This window comes from Phyllostomus hastatus, unplaced genomic scaffold (genome assembly GCF_019186645.2).
Source record: "Phyllostomus hastatus isolate PE091 unplaced genomic scaffold, TTU_PhHast_1.1 phas_contig_58, whole genome shotgun sequence".
NCBI classification, from domain to species: Eukaryota; Metazoa; Chordata; class Mammalia; order Chiroptera; family Phyllostomidae; genus Phyllostomus; species Phyllostomus hastatus.
This window is the reverse complement of record NW_025333916.1, coordinates 30,401,405-30,421,550: the sequence shown is the minus strand read 5'-3', so window position 1 is coordinate 30,421,550 and position 20,146 is coordinate 30,401,405. Positions and strand designations below refer to the sequence as shown.

General features: G+C 35.8%; 1 protein-coding gene across 1 annotated transcript in view; it reads left to right on the top strand.

The window, feature by feature from the left end:
• Window positions 1–10,616, top strand: part of NDUFAF2 (NADH:ubiquinone oxidoreductase complex assembly factor 2) — a 156,163-nt gene extending 145,547 nt beyond the window's left edge. Inside the window, exon 4 of the mRNA XM_045848125.1 lies at window positions 10,289–10,616. Within this exon, the coding sequence (XP_045704081.1) occupies window positions 10,289–10,537 (249 nt within the window). The 3' untranslated portion in view covers window positions 10,538–10,616. The remainder of the gene's footprint in view (window positions 1–10,288) is intronic.
• The last annotated feature ends 9,530 nt before the right edge of the window (window positions 10,617–20,146 follow it).

The window sequence follows — 20,146 nt, the reverse complement described above, 5'->3', positions numbered from 1 at the left end:
AATTTGGCAGTATTTTCAAGCTTTGGCATTGCTGTTATATTTGCTAGGCCTGAATTATTTCTTGGTATGTTACAAAATTGACACTGTAAAAAGAATATTCAATTTAGAACGCTTTGAAACAGTTGTTCCTCAAATTCCTGTTATAATTATGCTGATTGTGAGGTATACCATACCAGATAATTATGGTATATTCTGGGAGGCTACTTTCTGTCATAACCAACATCTGTGGTTTGGGGACCTGGAACATACTTCATGCCAAATTTTTACTTGTAATACATTTACTAAATATTTTTGTATTCTTCAAAAGTATTTTTTCTTAAATTGACTCAGTCAATATACTTACACTTTAAAATGTTTAATGTTCATTAAAACAAAAGTATTCATAAGTATGTATAAATTATAGAAAGAAATTAAGGGTGCTATCAAATATATTTATATCGCATATTATAACTCATACCTACCAAAAGTTGAAAAGTGTATGGAGTAGAAAGAATGTATTTAGGAATTTAAATATTTAAAAAGGTGATCTATTTGTAAAACCCAAACTTTCATTGTATCTTGAGCTAATGTACACTTTGAAAAATAGTTTATTAAAGATATATTTATATTATTTTTGCCGAAAATTATTGCTAATTTATACTTTTAAATTATTTTTAAAAACTAATGTTTCTGTTTTTGTATGTAATATAATTGATCATTATGAAATGGACATGATTTTGTTCTGATAGAAAACTAAAAAAATCCAGTGCCATGGACAATTTTATTATTATCCATAAGACTGACTCCTATGTGTTTGCTTGCTTTTGAATATAGCAAACTTTCTAACAATAAAGCACTGTTGAATTTACTTTAAAATGTATTTAGATATTGTGATGTGTTTTATACTTAAGTTTGAACATAGTTATATATAGTATACTTTATTAATTCACAAGCACTTGAAGCCAAACGGAGACCACTTATGAATACTAAAGAGGAACGTGGAGCCAGCACAACAAAAAAGAACAAGTTATAAGACGTATATATGTATTCTGCCCGCCTTTTTTTTTTCCTAGCTGGATTCATAGCATTTTTAAAACAAACATTATTATTCCCTAATAAAGGACTGACAATTTTTAGCTCTATTTCATTTCTAGGTAGATTTATATAAAAATTGTCAAATAATTTTGAGGTCTGTTATTATGGAACTTTATATTTAACATGAATATAACACCATCAGCCTCATATATATGTATATAGGTAGCATTACTGAAATACTCCTTGATGGAAGAATTCTCAGTTGACTAGGTTGAGACTCTAAAGAGAGATACAGGGTTAGGGGATTGAGGTCTTGAATTATATTATGAAAACTGTTATTTATTTTTATTTGCATATATGTGTGGCACAAATATATAAGCACATTAAATTAAAAATACTAGTGATGTTCTACATATCTTAAATTAGTAATAATGAATAATTTATTATTTGTACTTATACTCTATTTTTCACTAGGTATACATGTAATAACAGGTAATATTTCTAAAATGTTTTCATATGTATGCTTAGAGCTGTGTCCAAATATTCAATTTTACTTAATAGTATAGACTCAGAGTTGTTTACTCCCACCCTGTGGTTGAAATGTGGTCCCAGAGATGCAGAATGACTTGGATACCTAAGACAAAAATCTTTGGGTAACCTTTTTAACTCAGATATTTCCCTGTCTTTCTCTTTCCCCTATACTTGTTGAGTAAACTAAACTTTCTTCCAGCCAGTATAACTTATCAAAGAGCACCTGTGGTCAGCTCTCTCTCAGATACTAGAGTGCAGCTCAAGGTTCAGTTTTACATTGCCTTAGTTTCCTTCATCTCTCCCAAAGCATCATCACAGAGACCTTAGTCCTATTCTGCTAGTTGTTTTACCTCTTTTTTTGTAGTTCTAGTATCCAGCTCTATTATCTAATATCTTCCACAGCTGTAACTGTGTGTTAGAGCTGATTTTTTGTTTACCATCTTGGAATATTCATGTATACTAGAATTTCACATAAGGGACTGTATAATTGGAGTGGGGTTGTATTTGTGCCTGAGATCTGTGCATGAGCTGTATAAGTCAACATGTTAGTAAATTGCATTTTCAAGTTCTGTTTTTGTCTGTCTGTATTTTATTAATTAAAAAAAGCATTAAAAGCCTCTTATCACTACCCCACTTAGAAATTTACAGCACTGAATACAATAGTACAGCTACCAGTAGAGCTCTTAAGCAGGGCTCTTAGCAAAGAATTGACATTGGAAAGGACTTGAACTACAGCCTTTTGGGTTCACATCACTGAATTAATGAATAAGTACACAATAAATAACCATTACTTTACCTGTTCTACAAAAACAGGGCTGAGTTTGTTAAAGGTATCCAGAGCTTTTTTTAAATTAAATCTTCTTTTCAGTGTAGTCCTTCACAAACAATGTTAATTTATAATCTGACATAAAAACCCAGATAAATTCAAATACTTAATATACAATACATTTAGAACAGAATGTCTGTTTTCCCAATATCAAGCCTCCATAAACAACCGAAGGATAAGAGTATTTGCTCTAACTGAACATCCCTGCTATCTGTTGAAAGGAGAGAGGTTGTCACAGAACAGTCATCATTCGTAGATAATGTGTTTAAGGCAAAGTCTGAAATAACAGATTTCGATACAGCTCACACTTTATTGTCTTTAGAATTTCTTTCTCTTCTTCTCTGACATTGGTATCCTTCAATACTTTATTCCTGGGGCCCTTCTTAAAATGGGGTTAACCTCATGCATGACTTTCTGGTTGTCAGCTCCACTGCACTCAGCTTCAGATGGAAAAGTTCCACTGTTGGCATACTGCTTCAAACCCAGGCCAGGGAAGCCAGGACAATAGTGTGAGACATGGAAGGCTTGGTGGGCAGAAGTTCTTTGTCAGGTGGGAATAGGAAGGAAATTGTCTTGCTTCCCAGATAGTTGCTATTAATTTGAAGGTTGCATATGAACACTACTATCCTTTTGCCTTTCAAGCTTCACTTCTCAACTTAGTGGTAACTGACATCTTTGCAAAGTTTGAAAAGTCCTATAGGTGGGAGTACAAAATCATGATAAGCCCCAAAATCCCTAGAAGTTGTTTCAATGGACAGTATAATGATGCTCTTCACATGCTGAAGGATTTTGGAGTGGGTGGACATAAAGTTACAGGGCATTTAAGTACCTAGCAGAAGGCCCCAAAATCTAGCATTTTCCTCTGCTGTGAAGTCCTTCATTCTGATTATTTCTGTTGCTGTTCATTCCTTTGTGTAGATTCATTTTTCTGTCTTATATCATTTTCCTTTGGCCAGAAGTACTTCCTTTAGTGTTTCTTCTAGTAGAAGCTAGCTTGAGACAAATTCAGCCTTTGTCTGAAATGTTATGATGCCTTTAGTTTTGAAGGATATTTTCAGTGGATATAGGATTCTAAGTTGGCAGTTTTCTTTCAGCATATTAAAGTCATTCTATTGTTGTATATCTTGCATTGTTTCTGATGAGAACTGTAGTATTTCTTATCTTTGTCTCTTGTATAAATATATCTTTTTTCTATAACAGATTTTAAGATTTTCTACTTATCAGTAGTTTTTAACAATTGATTTTGATGTGCTTTGGCTTTATATTTATCCTGCTTGGAGTTTCTTTAGTTCCTTGGATGTGTAGATTTATATACTTATCTATTTGAAATATTTTTAGTCATTATTTTCTCTCCTCCTTCTCTTTTCTCTTTCTGTGACCCGAATCACATGTATGTTGGACTTCATGATATTGTCCTACAGCTCACTGAGGCTCTGGGTCTAGTTCACTTTTTAAACTTGTACTCTCTCTTGCTTCAGTTTGGATAGTTTCCACTGCCTTGTTTTCAGATCCATTGTTCTTCCATAGTGTCTAATGTTCTCTTAAACATATGCATTACATGTTTTTCATTTCACATATTGTATTTTTCACCTCTAGAAGTTCCATTTGGTTTTTAAAAATAGTTTCTACTTGTTTTCTCTTTATGTTATGTTCATTTTCATTTTAGGCCTTTGAACATAGAGCTAGTAATTGTGATAAAATCCTTGTCTGTTAATTTTATCATTTCTGTCATGTTTGATTCTGTTTATATTGAATGGTTTTAGATCACACATTTTTCCTTCACTTCTTGATTGAATGATGAACAATGAAATCATATATTGTTTACTGTCTGGATTTTGTTATCTTCCTTTAAAAAATGTTGAGTTTTGTTTGGGAGTATATTATTTTAGATGTGAATCAGTGCAAACTTTTAGAGACTTATTTTCAAGTTCTGTTAGGGTGGATCTAGAATAGTGCTGTCCAATAGGAGTTTTGTAATGATGGAAATGTTCTATAACTGCACTTTCCGGTATGGTAGCCACTAGTCATATTTGGCTACTAAACACTTGAAATGTGTCAGGTACACCCTGACCGCTGTGGTTCAGTTGGCTGGGCATCATTCTGCAAAGAAAAACATCACCAGTTTGATTCCTGGTTAGAGCACATATCTGAGTTGTGGGTTCATTCTGAGGCACGGGATGTACACAAGAGGCAATGATCAATGTTTCTCTCTCACTTCAGTGTTTCTCACCCTCTTTTTCTCCCTTCAACTCTCTCTAAAAATAATTAAAATCTTTTTTTTTAAGAAATGCATCTGGTACAATTGAAGGACTGAATTATTTTATTTTAATTTGAATAGCAATGTATCACTAGTAGCTACTGTATCAGACAGTGCAGGTCTAGAGTTCCCTCTACTTACATGCCAGTTTATCCTTACTCCTAAGGAGTGATCTTTTGGAAGTCTTTATATGAATGCCCTGCCTGTTCAGTGAGGAATCTCTAGCTAATTGGAACTTGAATGTCTCCTAGTCTCACGCAATCTCCAGCAGTTGTTCAGTTTACAGCTTTGCAGTAGTTATTCTTTAGCCAGGAATTGACATTCCTGGCCCTCTAGAGTCTCACCCTACCCACATACATCATAATGTTCAGCTGAACATGCAAGTGGACCCCTATGCAGATTTCTCTGTGTGTTCTGATATTCTGCCTCAAAAATTCTAGCTTCCTCAGTCTCCCCAACCATCTCATTAGCTCAGTGAGAGCTCCAACCTCTGCTTGGGTGCCCCCACCCTGTGCAGCAGCCTATAATATGCCACTACACAGAAAGCTATGGTGATACAGAGCTTATCTCATCTGCATCCCCTCTCTCAAGTATCATAGTATTGCACTGCCCGTTTACTATCTGAAGTTTATTTTTTGTCCAGTTTTTGTCTGATTTTCTAGTTATTTATGGCAGGACTAGTCTAGCACCAATTACTCCATCTTGTTCTCAAGCCTGTAGATTATGTCTAACACTTTTTATCTCAGTCTGGTAATGGTTGCTGCCTTTGTTGGAGGCTACAGTACATTAAAAACATTGGAGACTTTTCATCCCAGAAAATTATGAATATTGTCTGTTCATTCTTCATGAAAGTAGAAATTGATGTGGGGATTCTGGTATTTACAAAATTTTTCCAAACTAGTGGATTAAAAATTTTAAGTACTTAAAGTATAAGTGCTGACTATAAAGTATTTGTACCATGTGATGCGGACCCCGGCTCATGGGGCATGCCACATTGTAGATGAGGCGTGAGAAATTCATACAGACTACCGAGTCCTGTGGAAGAAAAGGGACAGCATGGCTTCTCTCTCAAGAGGAGAAAAAGCCTTGGCCCTTGCCTTGACCAGCCTTTATTTCTTTTCTGGACACATTACATGATGGTCCTCATTTACTATGCACAGGTTCGCTTTAGGTGGTTACCTTTTACAGAAAACAAAGGAGATGATACCCCTTGCTAATCACATCAGAGAAGAAGGATATTTGCAAATGCAAATGAAAAAGTGGTTGAACCGGTTACACTCCATACTGGGGAGGTTTAGCACAGACTTTATGAAGTTACAGTAGGCACTTGCTGCCTCAATTCAGGGTGAGAGAGTTTTAGCAAAAAGCAAGTCTCAAAGCAGCCTAGGTACAATGCAGGCCTGATTCCCCATGGGAGAACCTATTTGTGGGTGTGGGTCCTATGCATCTCAGAGTGGGAGCTGGGCCCATGCCATGCAGAATGGTCTCCTATAACCATGAGATGTTCTACTATTCATGTTTAGCACCCAGTTCTTTCCCAGTCACTACAGTAGCCCATTAAAGAAAACAATAGTTAACTCAACTTTAGACATGAGGAAACTGAGACACAGAAAGGTTAAGCAACATTGACAGCACCCCCCAGCTAGTAAATAGCAAAACTGGAAGTTTTGTATGCAGGTAGCCTTGCTTCAGAGCCCATGTTCTTAACCACTATTAAAGTTCCAGAAGACCTAACAATGTGAACAGTATATAGATAAGTACTTAAGATGTAAATATTTATACATGCACTATTACTTTATTCTCATTTTCAGGTAAAGAAACTGAGACTTAAAAAAGTTAAATGACTTTCTTGGTGTACAGCTAGTAAGAGGTAGACTTGGAATTGAAACTATACTTGTTTGTGTTAAGGAACTGTCTATGTGGATGATCATCACAGTGCTTTTTTTAAATGAAAAAGTGAACTGGAAACAGTAGGGTAGTCGTTAAATAAATCATTGTACAATTCAAGTGATAAAATACCACAACCACCCTATTTTTAAAGATTTTATTTATTTATTTATTTTCTTAAATTATATTTTATTGATTGTGCGATTAAAGTTGCAATTTTTCCCCTTTTGCTCCCCTCCACTCAGCAGCCCCCACTCCCTCAGGCAACCCCACACCTTTGTTCATGTCCATGGGTCATCTGTGTTAAGTTCTTTAGCTGCTCCATTTCCTGTACTGTACTTTACATCCCCATGACTATTCTATAACTACCTATTTGTACTTAATCCCCTCACCTCTTCACCCATTCTTCCACACCTCCTCTCATCTAGCAGCCATCAAAACACTCCCCATATCCATGATTCTGCCCCTGTTCTTCCTGTTTGGTTAGTTTGTTTTTTAGATTCAATTGTTGATAGGTATGTATTTATTTATTGCCATTTTGTTGTTTATAATTTTGATCTTTTTCTTAAGTCTCTCTAGCATTTCATATAATAATGGTTTAGTGATGATGAACTCCTTTAGTTTTTGATCTGGGAAGCTCTTTATGTACACCCCACCCCCATACCTATTCATTCATTTTTAGAGAGAGGGGAAGGGAGGGAGAAAGAGAGGGAGAGAAACATCGATGTGAAAGAGAAACATCAGTCAATTGTCTCATGTATGTTCCCCAACCAGGGACCGAACCTGCAACCCAGACACATACCTTGACCAGAAATCAAAACAGTGACCTTTCCCTTTGAGGAACGATACCCAACCAATTGAGCCAAACTGGTCAGGGCTCACAAGAGCACCTTTTTAAATAAAACATTAAAGAACATTTATTGACAGAGAGACAAGCAGTATGTAAAAGGATAAATACTTATTTTAAATATATAATAAATAAATAATCATTTATGTGAAGGAAGACCCACTTACTTTTGGTTTATTCCCATACAAACACTGAAACAAACATACTGTTATTCCTGATAAACATATTGAGACATAAGGTGATATTATTCCAAGGGAATATAAGGAAAATTCATGCATTATGGCAGTTTCTACTGTAAGATAGGCTCTCTTACAAAATGATTTGTTTACTGTAAGTCTACAAATTCCCATTTTTCTACCTAAATACTTTCATCTTATCTATTCCAAATATTTACAAAACCAGATTTCCTTTCATAAATTATTTATGCTCTGTTTAATTTTCTGAGAAGCTGTTAGCAGGGGACTGATACAGTTAGTTTTGTTTTAAAAAGACAAAAGGAAAATTCTTTTCTAGGAAAAATTATAGCCTCTATTTTTTCAATTCTGAAATTTTTACTCCATCTTCATATGTTAAATAAATTAACATATTCTGATTGGCTTTCCATTTGCCTAAGCAGTTGCTATAAAAAAGAAACTGACTTGGCAGAGTAATGGAGAGTGAAGAGAAATGATGTGAAGGCAGGAAAAAAGAACAGCTCTCTGCCCTCCGTTTCCTTTTATGCAGAAGGCACAGGCTTGCACCAGCTTTAAGAGTGCAACAGTAGAACTGAAGAAAAGTAGGCATAGGCAGCTTCAGGCCACGTGTCATCCTCATACAAAACCCAAGCAAGCTGTAAAACAACAAACACCTCAGTAGCTGCTTGCTATCTGTGTTGGGTTGCTAGTGCAAGTTCAGCTCAGTCCTGATCCTCTCACCTGCTCACGAGAAAGAACTTCCATGAAGACGCTAGTTCAAAGAGGATCTTGAAGAGTGTAGAGGCATGGAAAAGTATTTTGTTTTACTACCTCCAGTATCATATTGAGGGATTTTCTTTGTGATTAATGGTCACCTCACCTAAGAATTCTAGAGGGTGTATGAGAGGCAAAGATTACTGTCACCCTCACTCACAGCTACTGGCTCTAATATCATAGTTACTGTAGTTATTGAAGTAAACTACTTTGAGGAATTGGTCTATTTTGTGGAAATTACAAGAATATTTATAAATATTCTTTCCTTCACATTTGCTTGGAGGGAGAAGTTTCATTAGATGGGCCCTTCTCTGCATCTAAAACTAAAAGTCTGTAACACTATAGCCCCTAAAACCTTTTTTTTCACTTTAAGTACAAACCATTATTTTAAATGTAATTTTAAATATTGGTGCTTAGGTTTTTAAAAGATTATTGTTGCTTGAAATTCACATTAGAAACCAAGATTGTGTCATACATTCAGATACCCAGATGTTGCATTTAAGTGCCATTTTTTTTTAAATGTTGAAACTAAAAAACAACTTTTGAGTACTTGGGTTTTACAGTATTGTCAGATACTGGTTACATTAATAAGTTTTTTTCATATTCTAAATATGTTCTCTTAAAAAAATTGAAAAATAGCCCTGGCTGTGTGGTTCACTTGGTTGGGTTGGAGTGTCATCCTGTGCACTAAAAGGTTGCAAGTTCGATCCCTGGTTAGGGCACATACTTAGGTTGTGGATTCAATCCCCAGCTGGGTCACTTACGGGAGACAACTGATCAATGTTTCTCTCTCTCAAATCAATAAACATATTCTCAGGTGAGGAATTGAAAATAAAATCAGAAAATACCACAACAAAAAGAACATTAAAAATTACACCCACTTAGGAATAATCATTATGATAGGGGGAAGTAATCAACAAAAATATATAGTTATTCTATTTCATCTATTTTTAAGATGCACATCTTTTCAGATTTTACCATCTCTGAAATTAGATGTGAAGGAGTATAATTGCTTTTTTAAGTGATACATATAACAATGGTGTTTCTTAAAATTTGATGGACTTGTAGTCAATGAAATACAGTAAAAGATTCCTTATAATTTGGGGTATAGAGCCTTACAGGTAGAATAGCAAATGTGAGAGACAGACTGCATTGCACAAATTGCTTGCACTGATTTGAGGAAACATTTCTAATTGCAAAGTACCTCTCTGGAACTGGTGTGTAGGGCATGCTGAACTCCAACTGCATTTTGCCTCTTCACTGCCATAACACTCCAGAGGTGAATGGGAAGTAGACGGGGCTCAGTTCTGGCAGGACAGAGGGTGTCCTTGGATGCCATGCTTTAACTCCCACAGAGAAAAGACTGGTGGGGCATCTTTCTGAGGCCATCTTACCTTTACTTCATCTCTAGTAAAAGGTATAATCTCTGATTATTAGTTTTGGAGCAAAAAATAGCTATTAGGCTTAGAAAATCTTTGATAGAGTCACTTTTATGCCTTGTGTAATAATTCACGTTAAGTAGTTTGTTTCACTTTTGGGGAAGTAAATATTTGTATGTTGTGGTCCTCCATGTCTCTTTATTATAGTATATAAAAACAGAGCTGTTTAATTCAAATACTGTATTTTGCTGTACATAATGCACACTTTTTTGCCCAAATTTTTTAGGGAAAAATAAGAATGCGTATTATACATGGGTATGATGACTACATACCATGGGTATACTAGTATATAATGCACACAAAAATGTGGATGCAAATTATGCATGGGAGCACATTATACACAGCAAAATACAGTAACATTGGTATACTATAAGATAGCTTTCTCAAATTTATCTTGTATACATCCATATATTATTTGAATGCAAAGCAAGTGTTATGTATATATGTACTTTATTTTTAACTAGTTTTTTTTCTTCAAACCTGTAGGTTGTTGTCTTCTAGCTAGAAATTTAAGTTTCTTTCATTTATATATTCATACAGGAAATACTAAAGAATGAAAAATATAGAGAAGAAATTCAAAGAAAAAGCAAAGACTTTGATGAACAAGAAAAACTCCTTAGTAAAGAAAGCAATGAACTCTTGGCTCCACCCGTTGAAACACAGATTAAAGGGCATGCATCTGCTCCATACTTTGGAAAGGAAGAACCCTCAGTGGCTCCCACAAGCACTGGTAAAACTTTTCAACCAGGATCCTGGATGCCACAAGACAGCAAGAAGCACAATCAATAATGCACTGTGGTAAAAATTTGTTGTATTTGTATGTATGTGACTATTTTATCGAATAAAGTAGAAACTTATTTTGTGATTATATGACTATACAATAGTTTTCTATTCCATTAAACTTAAGAATTCTTTTTCAGGATATATAAGAAAGGTGAAGTTATGAACTAACTTCTTTTAAACTTAAATGCTTCATTTGATTTAGTCATCATTCTGTTTATGAATGTGCTGCCATAGGAAATAACATGTAGCCATGAATGCTCAGGATTCTGGATCCTTACCATTTAAAAATCCCCAAGATATATCTTGGTAGAGATAATAAAGATAGTGAGCTCCCCTAAATAATCAAATATAAAAGAAAAAAATGAGAAGACTGCTATTTTTAGAGAGGCACTCTATAAGTTTCTAAGCACTAACAAAGAACATAAAATTGAGAGACCCAAAATCGCAGAGGAGTAAGTAGATCTCCTCCCAGGACCAATCTGGAATTACAACTAAGTTGTAGAGAAATCATCCTGAATAACCAACTGTACACTAGCTGGAAGGAAGTCTTATAACCAAACACAGACAAAAGAAACCCCTTCACGGCAACAAGACTGGTAGGGAGTACAGAGGAGGCACAAGAGGGCCATCTGGGTTTGCACAGTGGCAGCTGAAGTTCTGAAGGGATATTTCAGCAGCTGGGGGGTTCCCCCTGAGAAGTGTGGGGTCTAAACCACAAGCTGGGCTCCCTAGCCTATAGCACCAGAACCAGGAAAGGAACCCAATAACTTATGGCTATGAAAAGCAGTGGGGTATCTGTCCACCAGGGAGTAATGGCTGGAGATGCAGAGAGCTTTTTAAAGGACCAACACACAAAATTCCGCTTCAGCCACTTACCCTGGGTTCCAACAGAGGGAGGGCAGAGTGGACTAGAGACACATAGGGAGACTCTGGGGCTGGTGGCTCAGGGGAGAGAACTAAAGGAACCAGCACAAGGATTTCTGTGCTGAGTCATTCCCCATACTGTAGAAGCCATCTTTCTCAGACAGAATACCCCTCTCTGAATGGCATCAGCCTGAAGGGAAGCAATAGCCCCATCCACAGGAATTACTCTGCCCCACCCTGTGGTATTTAAGCCCTGCCACTGAGGAATACAGCTAGAAGACATTCACTGATAAACCCAACAAAAAGTCTGTGTGCAGGAACAGATCATTGAGAGCTCTGAGACTTTAGCTGACCCTCCCCCAGGCCCAGTGCTGATAAAAGCCAGACTTAGAGTGCAGCCTGGTTCTTTCCGTACACATCCAGGCCCAGCAGAGGGAACCACACACTGTGGACAGTTGCTAGCTCCAAACAGGTTGCCCAGGGCCAGTCACAGGCAGGGTTTGTCTTAGGGCTGCACTAGAGTCTTGCAGATCTACTGTATACATAGAAACAAACACACAGAGGCAGCCAAAATGGAAATATAAAAAATCACAGGCCCCTATGCCCTGGTTGGTGTGGCTCAGTGGATTGAGCTCTGGCCTGCGAACCAAAGGGTCACCAGTTTGATTCCCAGTCAGGGCACGTGCCTGGGTTGCAGGCCAGGTCCCCAATGGGGGGCATGTGGGAGGCAACCCACGCATTGATGTTTCTCTCTCTCTCTCTCCCTTCCCCTCTGTCTATAAATAAATAAATAATCTTTTTTAAAAAACCCACAGGTCTCAAATGAAAAAACAAGAGAATTCTCCAGAAATACTAGATGAAATGGAGGCAAGCAATTTATCAACTAGAGAGTTTAGAGTAATGATTATAAGGATATGCAACACCATAAAAAAGGGACATAGAAACCATAAAAAATGACCAGTCAAAAATAAAGAATGCAATATCTGAAATAAATAATAAACACTCAAAGGAATAAACAGTAGGTCACACTCAAAGGGATAAACAGTAGGTTAGATGAAGCAGATGATTGAATCAGTGATTTCGAATACAAGGTAGAAAAACACCCAAGCAGAGCAGCAAAAAAAAAGAGGAAGAATTTTAAAAAATAAAGAGAGCTTAAGAAACCTTTGGGACAAAATGAAGCATAAAAACATCCACGTCATGAGAATTGACAATTCCAGAAGGAAAAGAGAGTGAGCAAGGGATCAAGAATCTATATTAAGAAATAATGACTGAAAACTTCCCTAATCTGGTGAAAGAAAAAGACACACAAGACCAGGAACCTTAAAGAGTCCCAAGTAAGTTGGACCCAAAGAAGCCTACACCAACACACACCATAATTACAATGGCAAGGCCTAAAGACAAGGAGAGAATCCTAAAAGCTGCAAGAGAAAAGCTGGTAGTTACATACAAGGAAGCACCAATTATACTGTCATCTGATTTCTCAAGAGAAACATTTCAGGCCAGATGGAAGTGGTGTGATGAAAAGCAAGAAGCTACAATCAAAGCTACTTTACCAAGCAAAGCTATGATTTAAAATTGAAGGAGAAATAAGGAGCTTCTAAGACAAGAAAAAGCTAAAGGAGTTTGTTAGCATCAAACCAGTACTACAACAAATGTTAAAGGGCTTGTTTGAGGAAGAAGAAGAAAAAGAGAAAGAAACAAAAAAAGAGAGAAAAATAGTCTAATAATAAAATGGCACTAAATATGTATCTGTAAATAATCTCCTTAAATGTAAATGGCTTAACTGCTCCAACCAAAAGACACAGGGTAGCTGAGTGGATAAGAAAACAAGACCCATATATATGCTGCCTCTAAGAGACCTACCTCAGACTGAAATGTACACACAGACTAAAAGTAAAGAGATGGAAAAAGATATTTCATGCAAAAGGAGAAGAAAAAAAGATGTGGTAGCAATACTTATATCTGAAAAAATAGACTTTAAAACCAAGGCTATTTGGCTTGTAAGAGACAAAAGAAGGATACTACATAATGATAAAGGGAACAATCCAATAAGAGGATATAATTTTGTAAATATTTATGCACCCAATCTTGATGGATATAAATGGAGAGATCAACAGAACTACAGTCATAGTGAAGGATTTTAAGACCCCATACACTTCAATGGATAGATCTTCCAGAAAGAAAATCAACAAGGAGACAGGAGCCTTAAACAACACACTAGATCAAATGGATTATATGATATCTTCAGAGCATTTCATCCTAAAGTAACAGAATATACATACTTTTCAAGTGCACATGGAACATCTTCTAAGATACATCACATGTTAGGACACAAAACAAGTCTCGATAAATTAAAGATTGAAATCATATCAAACATCTCTTCTGACCACGATACTATGAAAGTAGAGATCAATCACAAGAACAACACTGGAAAACATGCAGAGACATTGAAGCTGAATAACATGTCATTAAACGATGAATGGGTCAACAATGAGATCAAGAAAGAAATCAAAAGATACATTGAAACAAAGGAAAATGAGAACACAACAATCCCAAACCTGTAGGACACAGGGAGAACAATCCTAAGAGCAAAATTCATACAGGCCTATCTAAAAAAATAAATAAAACAAAAACAAAAACAAGAAAAAGCTCATATAAACAATCTAACTTTACACTTAAAAGAATTTGAAAAAAGATAACGAACAAGCCAAAGTGAGTAGAAGGAAGGAAATAATAAGACCAAAGGAGAAGTAAACAAAATTCAGACTTTAAAAAAAGGACACAAAAGATCAATGAATCCAAGAGCTAGTTATTTGAAAAGATAAACAAGATTGATGAAACCTTAAGCAGATTCATGCAGAAAAAAAGAGAGGACCCAAATAAGTAAAATCAGAAGTAAAAGAGGAGAAATAACTGACACTAAAGTGATAAAAAGGATTGTAAGAAAATATTATGAACAATTACATGCCAACAAACTGGACAACCTGGACAAAATGGTTAACTTCCTAGAAACATACAATCTTTCAAAACTAAATCAGGAAGAATCAGTGAATCTGAATAGATACATTACACCTAGTAAAACTGAAGCAATAACAACTCCCAACAAACAAAAGCCCTGGACCAGATGGCTTCACAAGTTAATTTTACCAAACATTCTGTGAAGAACTAACATCTCTCCTTCTCAAACTATTTCAAAAAATTCAAGAGAAGGGAAGGCTCCCAAACTCATTTTAAGAGGCCAGCATTATCCTAATTCTAGAACCAGATAAAGACACTACAAAAAAGAAAAAAGACAAGAAAATCATGGGCCAATATCCCCAATGAACATAGATGCTAAAATCTTCAAAAAAATATCAGCAAGCCAAATACAACAGTGCATCAAAAAGATCATACACATGATCATGTGGGGTTTATTCTGGGAATGCAAGGTTGGTACAACATTTGCAAGTCAACAAATGTGATTCACCACAATAAAAAAATAATGAAGAGTAAAAACTACTTGATCATACCAATAGATGCAGAAAAAGCATTTAGTAAAATCTAGCACAAATTTATAACAACTCTCAGCAAAGTAGAAACACAGGGAACATACCTAAACATAATAAAGGCCATATATGACAAACCCACTGCCAGCATCATACTCAACAGGGAAAACCTATAGAGTTTCCCCTTAAGATCGGGAACAAGACAGGGATGTCCGCTTCACCTCTCTTATTCACATGGTACTGGAAGTCCTAGCCACAGCAATTAGACAAGAAGAAGAAATAAAAGGCACCCAAATTGGAAAGAAAAAAGTAAAACTCTTTTTTTTAAAGATTTTATTTATTTATTTTTAGAGAGGGAAGAAAGGGGGAAAGAGAGAGAGAGAAACATCAATGTGCGGTTGCTGGAGGTCATGGCCTGCAACCCAGGCATGTACCCTAACTGGGAATTGAACCTGCGACACTTTGGTTCACAGCCCGCGCTCAATCCACTGAGCTACGCCAGCCAGGGCTAGAAGTAAAACTCTTTATGTGCCGATGACATCATACTGTCCATAGAGAACCCCAAGGATTCCACCAAGAAACAACTAGAACTAATAAATGAATTCAGCAAAGTAGCAGGATACAAAATTAATGTCTAGAAATTAGTTGCATTTTTATATGCCAATAACAAACTAACAGAAAGGTAAATTAAGGAAACAATCCCATGCACAATTGCTTCAAAAAGAATAAAATACCTAGGAATAAACCTAACCAAGGGTGTGAAAGAACTGTACTCAGAAAATTATAAGACCCTGAGAAGGAAATTGAAGAAGATACAAATAAAATGGAAGCAAATGCCATGTTCATGGATAGGAAGAATTAACATCATTAAAATGTCCATACTATCCAGAGCAATCCAACACAATTCAAAACAATTAGATTCATTTAATTCAACATAGATTCAACACAATTCCTATCAAGAGTCCAATGCTGTATTTCACAGAACTAGGACAAATATTTCAAAAATTTATATGGAACCACAAAAGGCCCCACATAGCAACAGCAATCCTGAGAAAGACGAACAAAGTTGGAAGTATCACACTACCTAATATCAAACTATACTATAAGGCCACAGTAATCAAAATAGCATGGTACTGGCATAAAAACAGACACATAGATGAATGGAACAGAATAGAGAGCCCAGAATTAAACCCACACCTTTATCATCAATTAATATTAAACAGACAAAGCAAGCACACAAAATGGACTACAGACAGTTTATTCAATAAATGGTGTTGGGAAAATTGGTCAGATACGAGCAGAAAAATGAAACTAGACCACCTTATACCATACAAAAGAACAAATTCAAAATGGATCAAAAACTTAAATGTTAGACTCAAAACCATAAAAATCATAGGAAAATACATAGACAGCAAAATCTCTGACATTGCCTGTAGAAATTTGTTATCAGATATATCTCCCCATTGAATCAAGAAAAAAATAAATAAATTGGGACTACATCAAACTAAACAGGTTTTGCTCAGCAAAGGAAAACATCCACAAAAGAAAAAGACAACACAGAATGGGAGAACATACTCACCAATACATTTGATAAGGCATTAATACCCAAAATGTATAAAGACTTACAAAACTCAACACCAAAAAACAATTCAATTAAAAAACTGGCAAAGAACCTGAACGGACACTTCTCCAAGGAGTACATACAGATGGCTAATAAACATATGAAAAGATGCTCAGCATCACTAATCATCAGAGAAATACAAATTAAAACCACAATGAGATCGCATCTCACAACTGTCAGAATGGCCATCATCAATAAATCAACAAACAAGTGCTGGTGAGGGTGTGGAGAATGGGGAACCCTTTTGCACTATTGGTGGGAATGGAGATTGGTGCAGCCACTGTGGAAAGCAGTAGGGAGATACCTCAGAAAATTAAAAATGGATCTGCCTTTTTACCCAGTGATCTCTCTTCTGGGAATTTATCTGAAAGAACCCAAAACACTACTTCAAAAGTACTTAAGCACTCCTGTGTTCATTGCAGCATCATTTAAAATCACCAAGATTTGTAACCAGCCAAGAGTCCATCAGTAGATGAGTGGATAAAACAACTATGGGTCATTTACACAATGGAATACTACTTGGCCATGAAAAAGAGGAAAACTTTCCCCTTTGTGACAGTATGGATAGACCTGAAGAACATTATGCTAAGTGAAATAAGCCATCCAGTGAAAGATAAATACCACATGATTCCACTCATACATGGAATCCAATGAACAAACTGAAATTACAAGCAAAATAGAGACAGACTTATAGAGAGCAGGAATTTGGGCAGGCCTGGGGAAGGTTAGAGGTTGGAGAAATTGAGGGGGGAAAAAAGGACTAATGAACATGGACAACATTATGGTGATTATGTCATTGGGGAGGTGATATAAGGAGACCAAATGGTAATAGAAAAAATACAATACAATTTTTTTAAAGGAACATAAAATTGTATAGAACATTTGCAGGCCAAGAAAATTTAGTTGATTGCCCTGGCTAGTGTTGTTAAGTGAATTGGGTTCCGGTCTGTGAACCAGAAGGTCACTAGTTCAATTCCCATTCAGGGCACATGCCTGGGTTGCAGGCCAGGTCCCCACTTGGAGGCATGCAAGAGGCAACTGATCTATGTATCTCTTGCACATCAAGGTTTCTCTTCCTTTCTCCCTCCCTTCACCTCTCTCTAAAAAAAATAAATAAAATCTTTAAAAATTTTTAGTGGGGGATCATTTGCCCTTGATGAATAGATGAGACTAAAGTGAGCTTATGGATTGAGATTGGTGTTGAAAACATGAATTAGGACCAGTATGAGTAGACTATCCATCAGAAAAGTCTAAAAGAACAGTAAACAGGGAAATAGTATAATAATTACAATTCCATGGGCTTAAAAATTTGAGAAAATGGAAAATAGGAGAGAATTCTAAGAGAGCGATTCCACTGATGGTGGGGTCCCAGTGGTTTGTATATTGAATAAAGATGTAGATAGATGACATTAAACACTATTATTACAGAAGTATTTTTGAATAGTCATACATTTTTCTGAAGTGTACTACCAAGTTTTGTTGCTAATTAGTCATTAATTTTAATACCGAGTTCTTTTTAGAGTGTTTGGCATTATAATAGACAATAAATATGTATGCATAAATGGCCCAAATTTTAATGCTCTGAGTAAAGGATTTTTAAAATCCTTGGTTAAGTGTTAACACTGAACTCCTAAAAACATAGGTTAAGATTTTTACTTAAAAAATTGTCAAAATTTTTATTGCTTAATAAGCTACATAAAAATACAACTTTATTAATTATACTAAAACAAGTAATCATATATAATCACCATAGCATATTTATTGAATGACAAAGTCACTAAGTGATAATAGTGATATTTCAGCAGCCTTGTTACTATCATGTTAAACATTCTCTTTACATCATTACAAAGTATTAGTACATCATACCATAGAGGCAAAATAGGAACTAGTCACTAGACAACATAAAAGAGGTAAAATTTGTAGAATGATTATAAATTAAGATTAAGGTGTTTTTGCCCCTGGCCAGTGTGACTCAGGTGGTTGGAGCCTCATCCCATAACTGAAGGGTTTCGGGTTTGATTCCCAGTCAGGACACATACGTAGGATGCAGTTTCAATCCCCAGTCCAAGTACGTACAATCCTCGAGAAGGCAACTAATCAATGCTTCTCTCTCGCATTGATGTTTCTCTCGCTCCCTTCTCTCTCTCCTTTCTCTCTAAAAGCAATGAAAAAGTGTCCTCCGGTCAGAATTTAAAAAAGAAAAAAGATATTTTTGAATCCTGGATTACAGGAAAAACTGCAAATTCTAACATGCCTGAATATTTCTATTGCCAAATACCTATTAGTTTATTAATTATATTCTATATATATATTTTGTGAACATTTGCCATAGAGCATGTTTATAGATAACATATGACAGAATTTATGTTGACTTTATCACTTATAGTTTTCATTTAAGATGTTTTACACAAGCAGCAAAAAACAAGAAATTCCAGCCAAGCCCAGGTGGGGAAATGTAGTAAGATGGTACTGGCCCACCATCATTAGAGTATGCCCTTTCAAAGTGACTTTGACAGGTGGGGAAGTTTATAGTAACCCATCCACACTGCTTTCCTCAAGGCTAACATTTTTAGGATGACCAGTTGTACTCTTAGGTGGTATCAGAACTGAGTTAAATGTCCTACATAAAAACTGAACTGTAATCTTGGCCTAACTAACAATCTTTTCATTATACTTGGCTTTTAGACCAGGCACATGCAAAGCAGAATTAAGTGTTAAATAGAATATTAGCTTGTCCACAATATTTCATATTTTAAATAATTGTATTTTGGGTATTTATATTTTTTAAATGAAAATATTTTTTGTCTCTTCAAGACAGACTTCAAAGCTATGCATTTTTTTAAATTTCAAAAGATGTTCATTTTGCCTTGGCTGGCGTAGCTCAGTGGATTGAGTGTGGGCTGCGAACCAAAGTGTCGCAGGTTCAATTCCCAGTCAGAGTACATGCCTGGGTTGCAGGCCATGAACCCCAGCAACCCCACATTGATGATTCTCTCTCTCTCTTTCTCCCTCCCTTCCCTCTCTAAAAATAAATAAATAAAATCTTTAAAAAAATGTTCATTTTAAATAAGTGGAGTTTTATACATATATTTTCTCATAGGTAAATCCTTTCTTATGCCTCTACAATACATATAGCATATTTTTACATCAATAATGGGTTTATTTTGTGTATTAATAGCTCCAATATAGAAAGTGTGTTGGCTGTTGCATTTAAAGATTTATTTTATTTTTTTGGTTTATTTATTTATAGAGAGAGGGCTGGGAGAGGAGAAACACGAATGTTAGAGAGAAAACATCAGTTATCTTTTGTATGCCCCTGAACCGGGGATGGAACCCCCAACCCAGACACGTGCACTGACAAAGAGTAAAACTGGGGACACTTCGCTTTGTGGAGCAATGTAGAACGATGCCCAACCTACTGAGCCACACTGGTCAGGGCAGTCTATTCAGAGTTTAATCATGTAAATTTAGCCTAATAGTTATGCCTTAGATATTTATAGTTAAAAATTAACAAAATGGAAGAAATATTTTTCCCATTATCTATTATCTTTTTCCATTCCTAGTTTTACTGATTTCTGGCTGTCATTTAATTTTTGTTACATTATTAAAAATATTTTCCCTTTTTATTGAGTTTATTGGGGT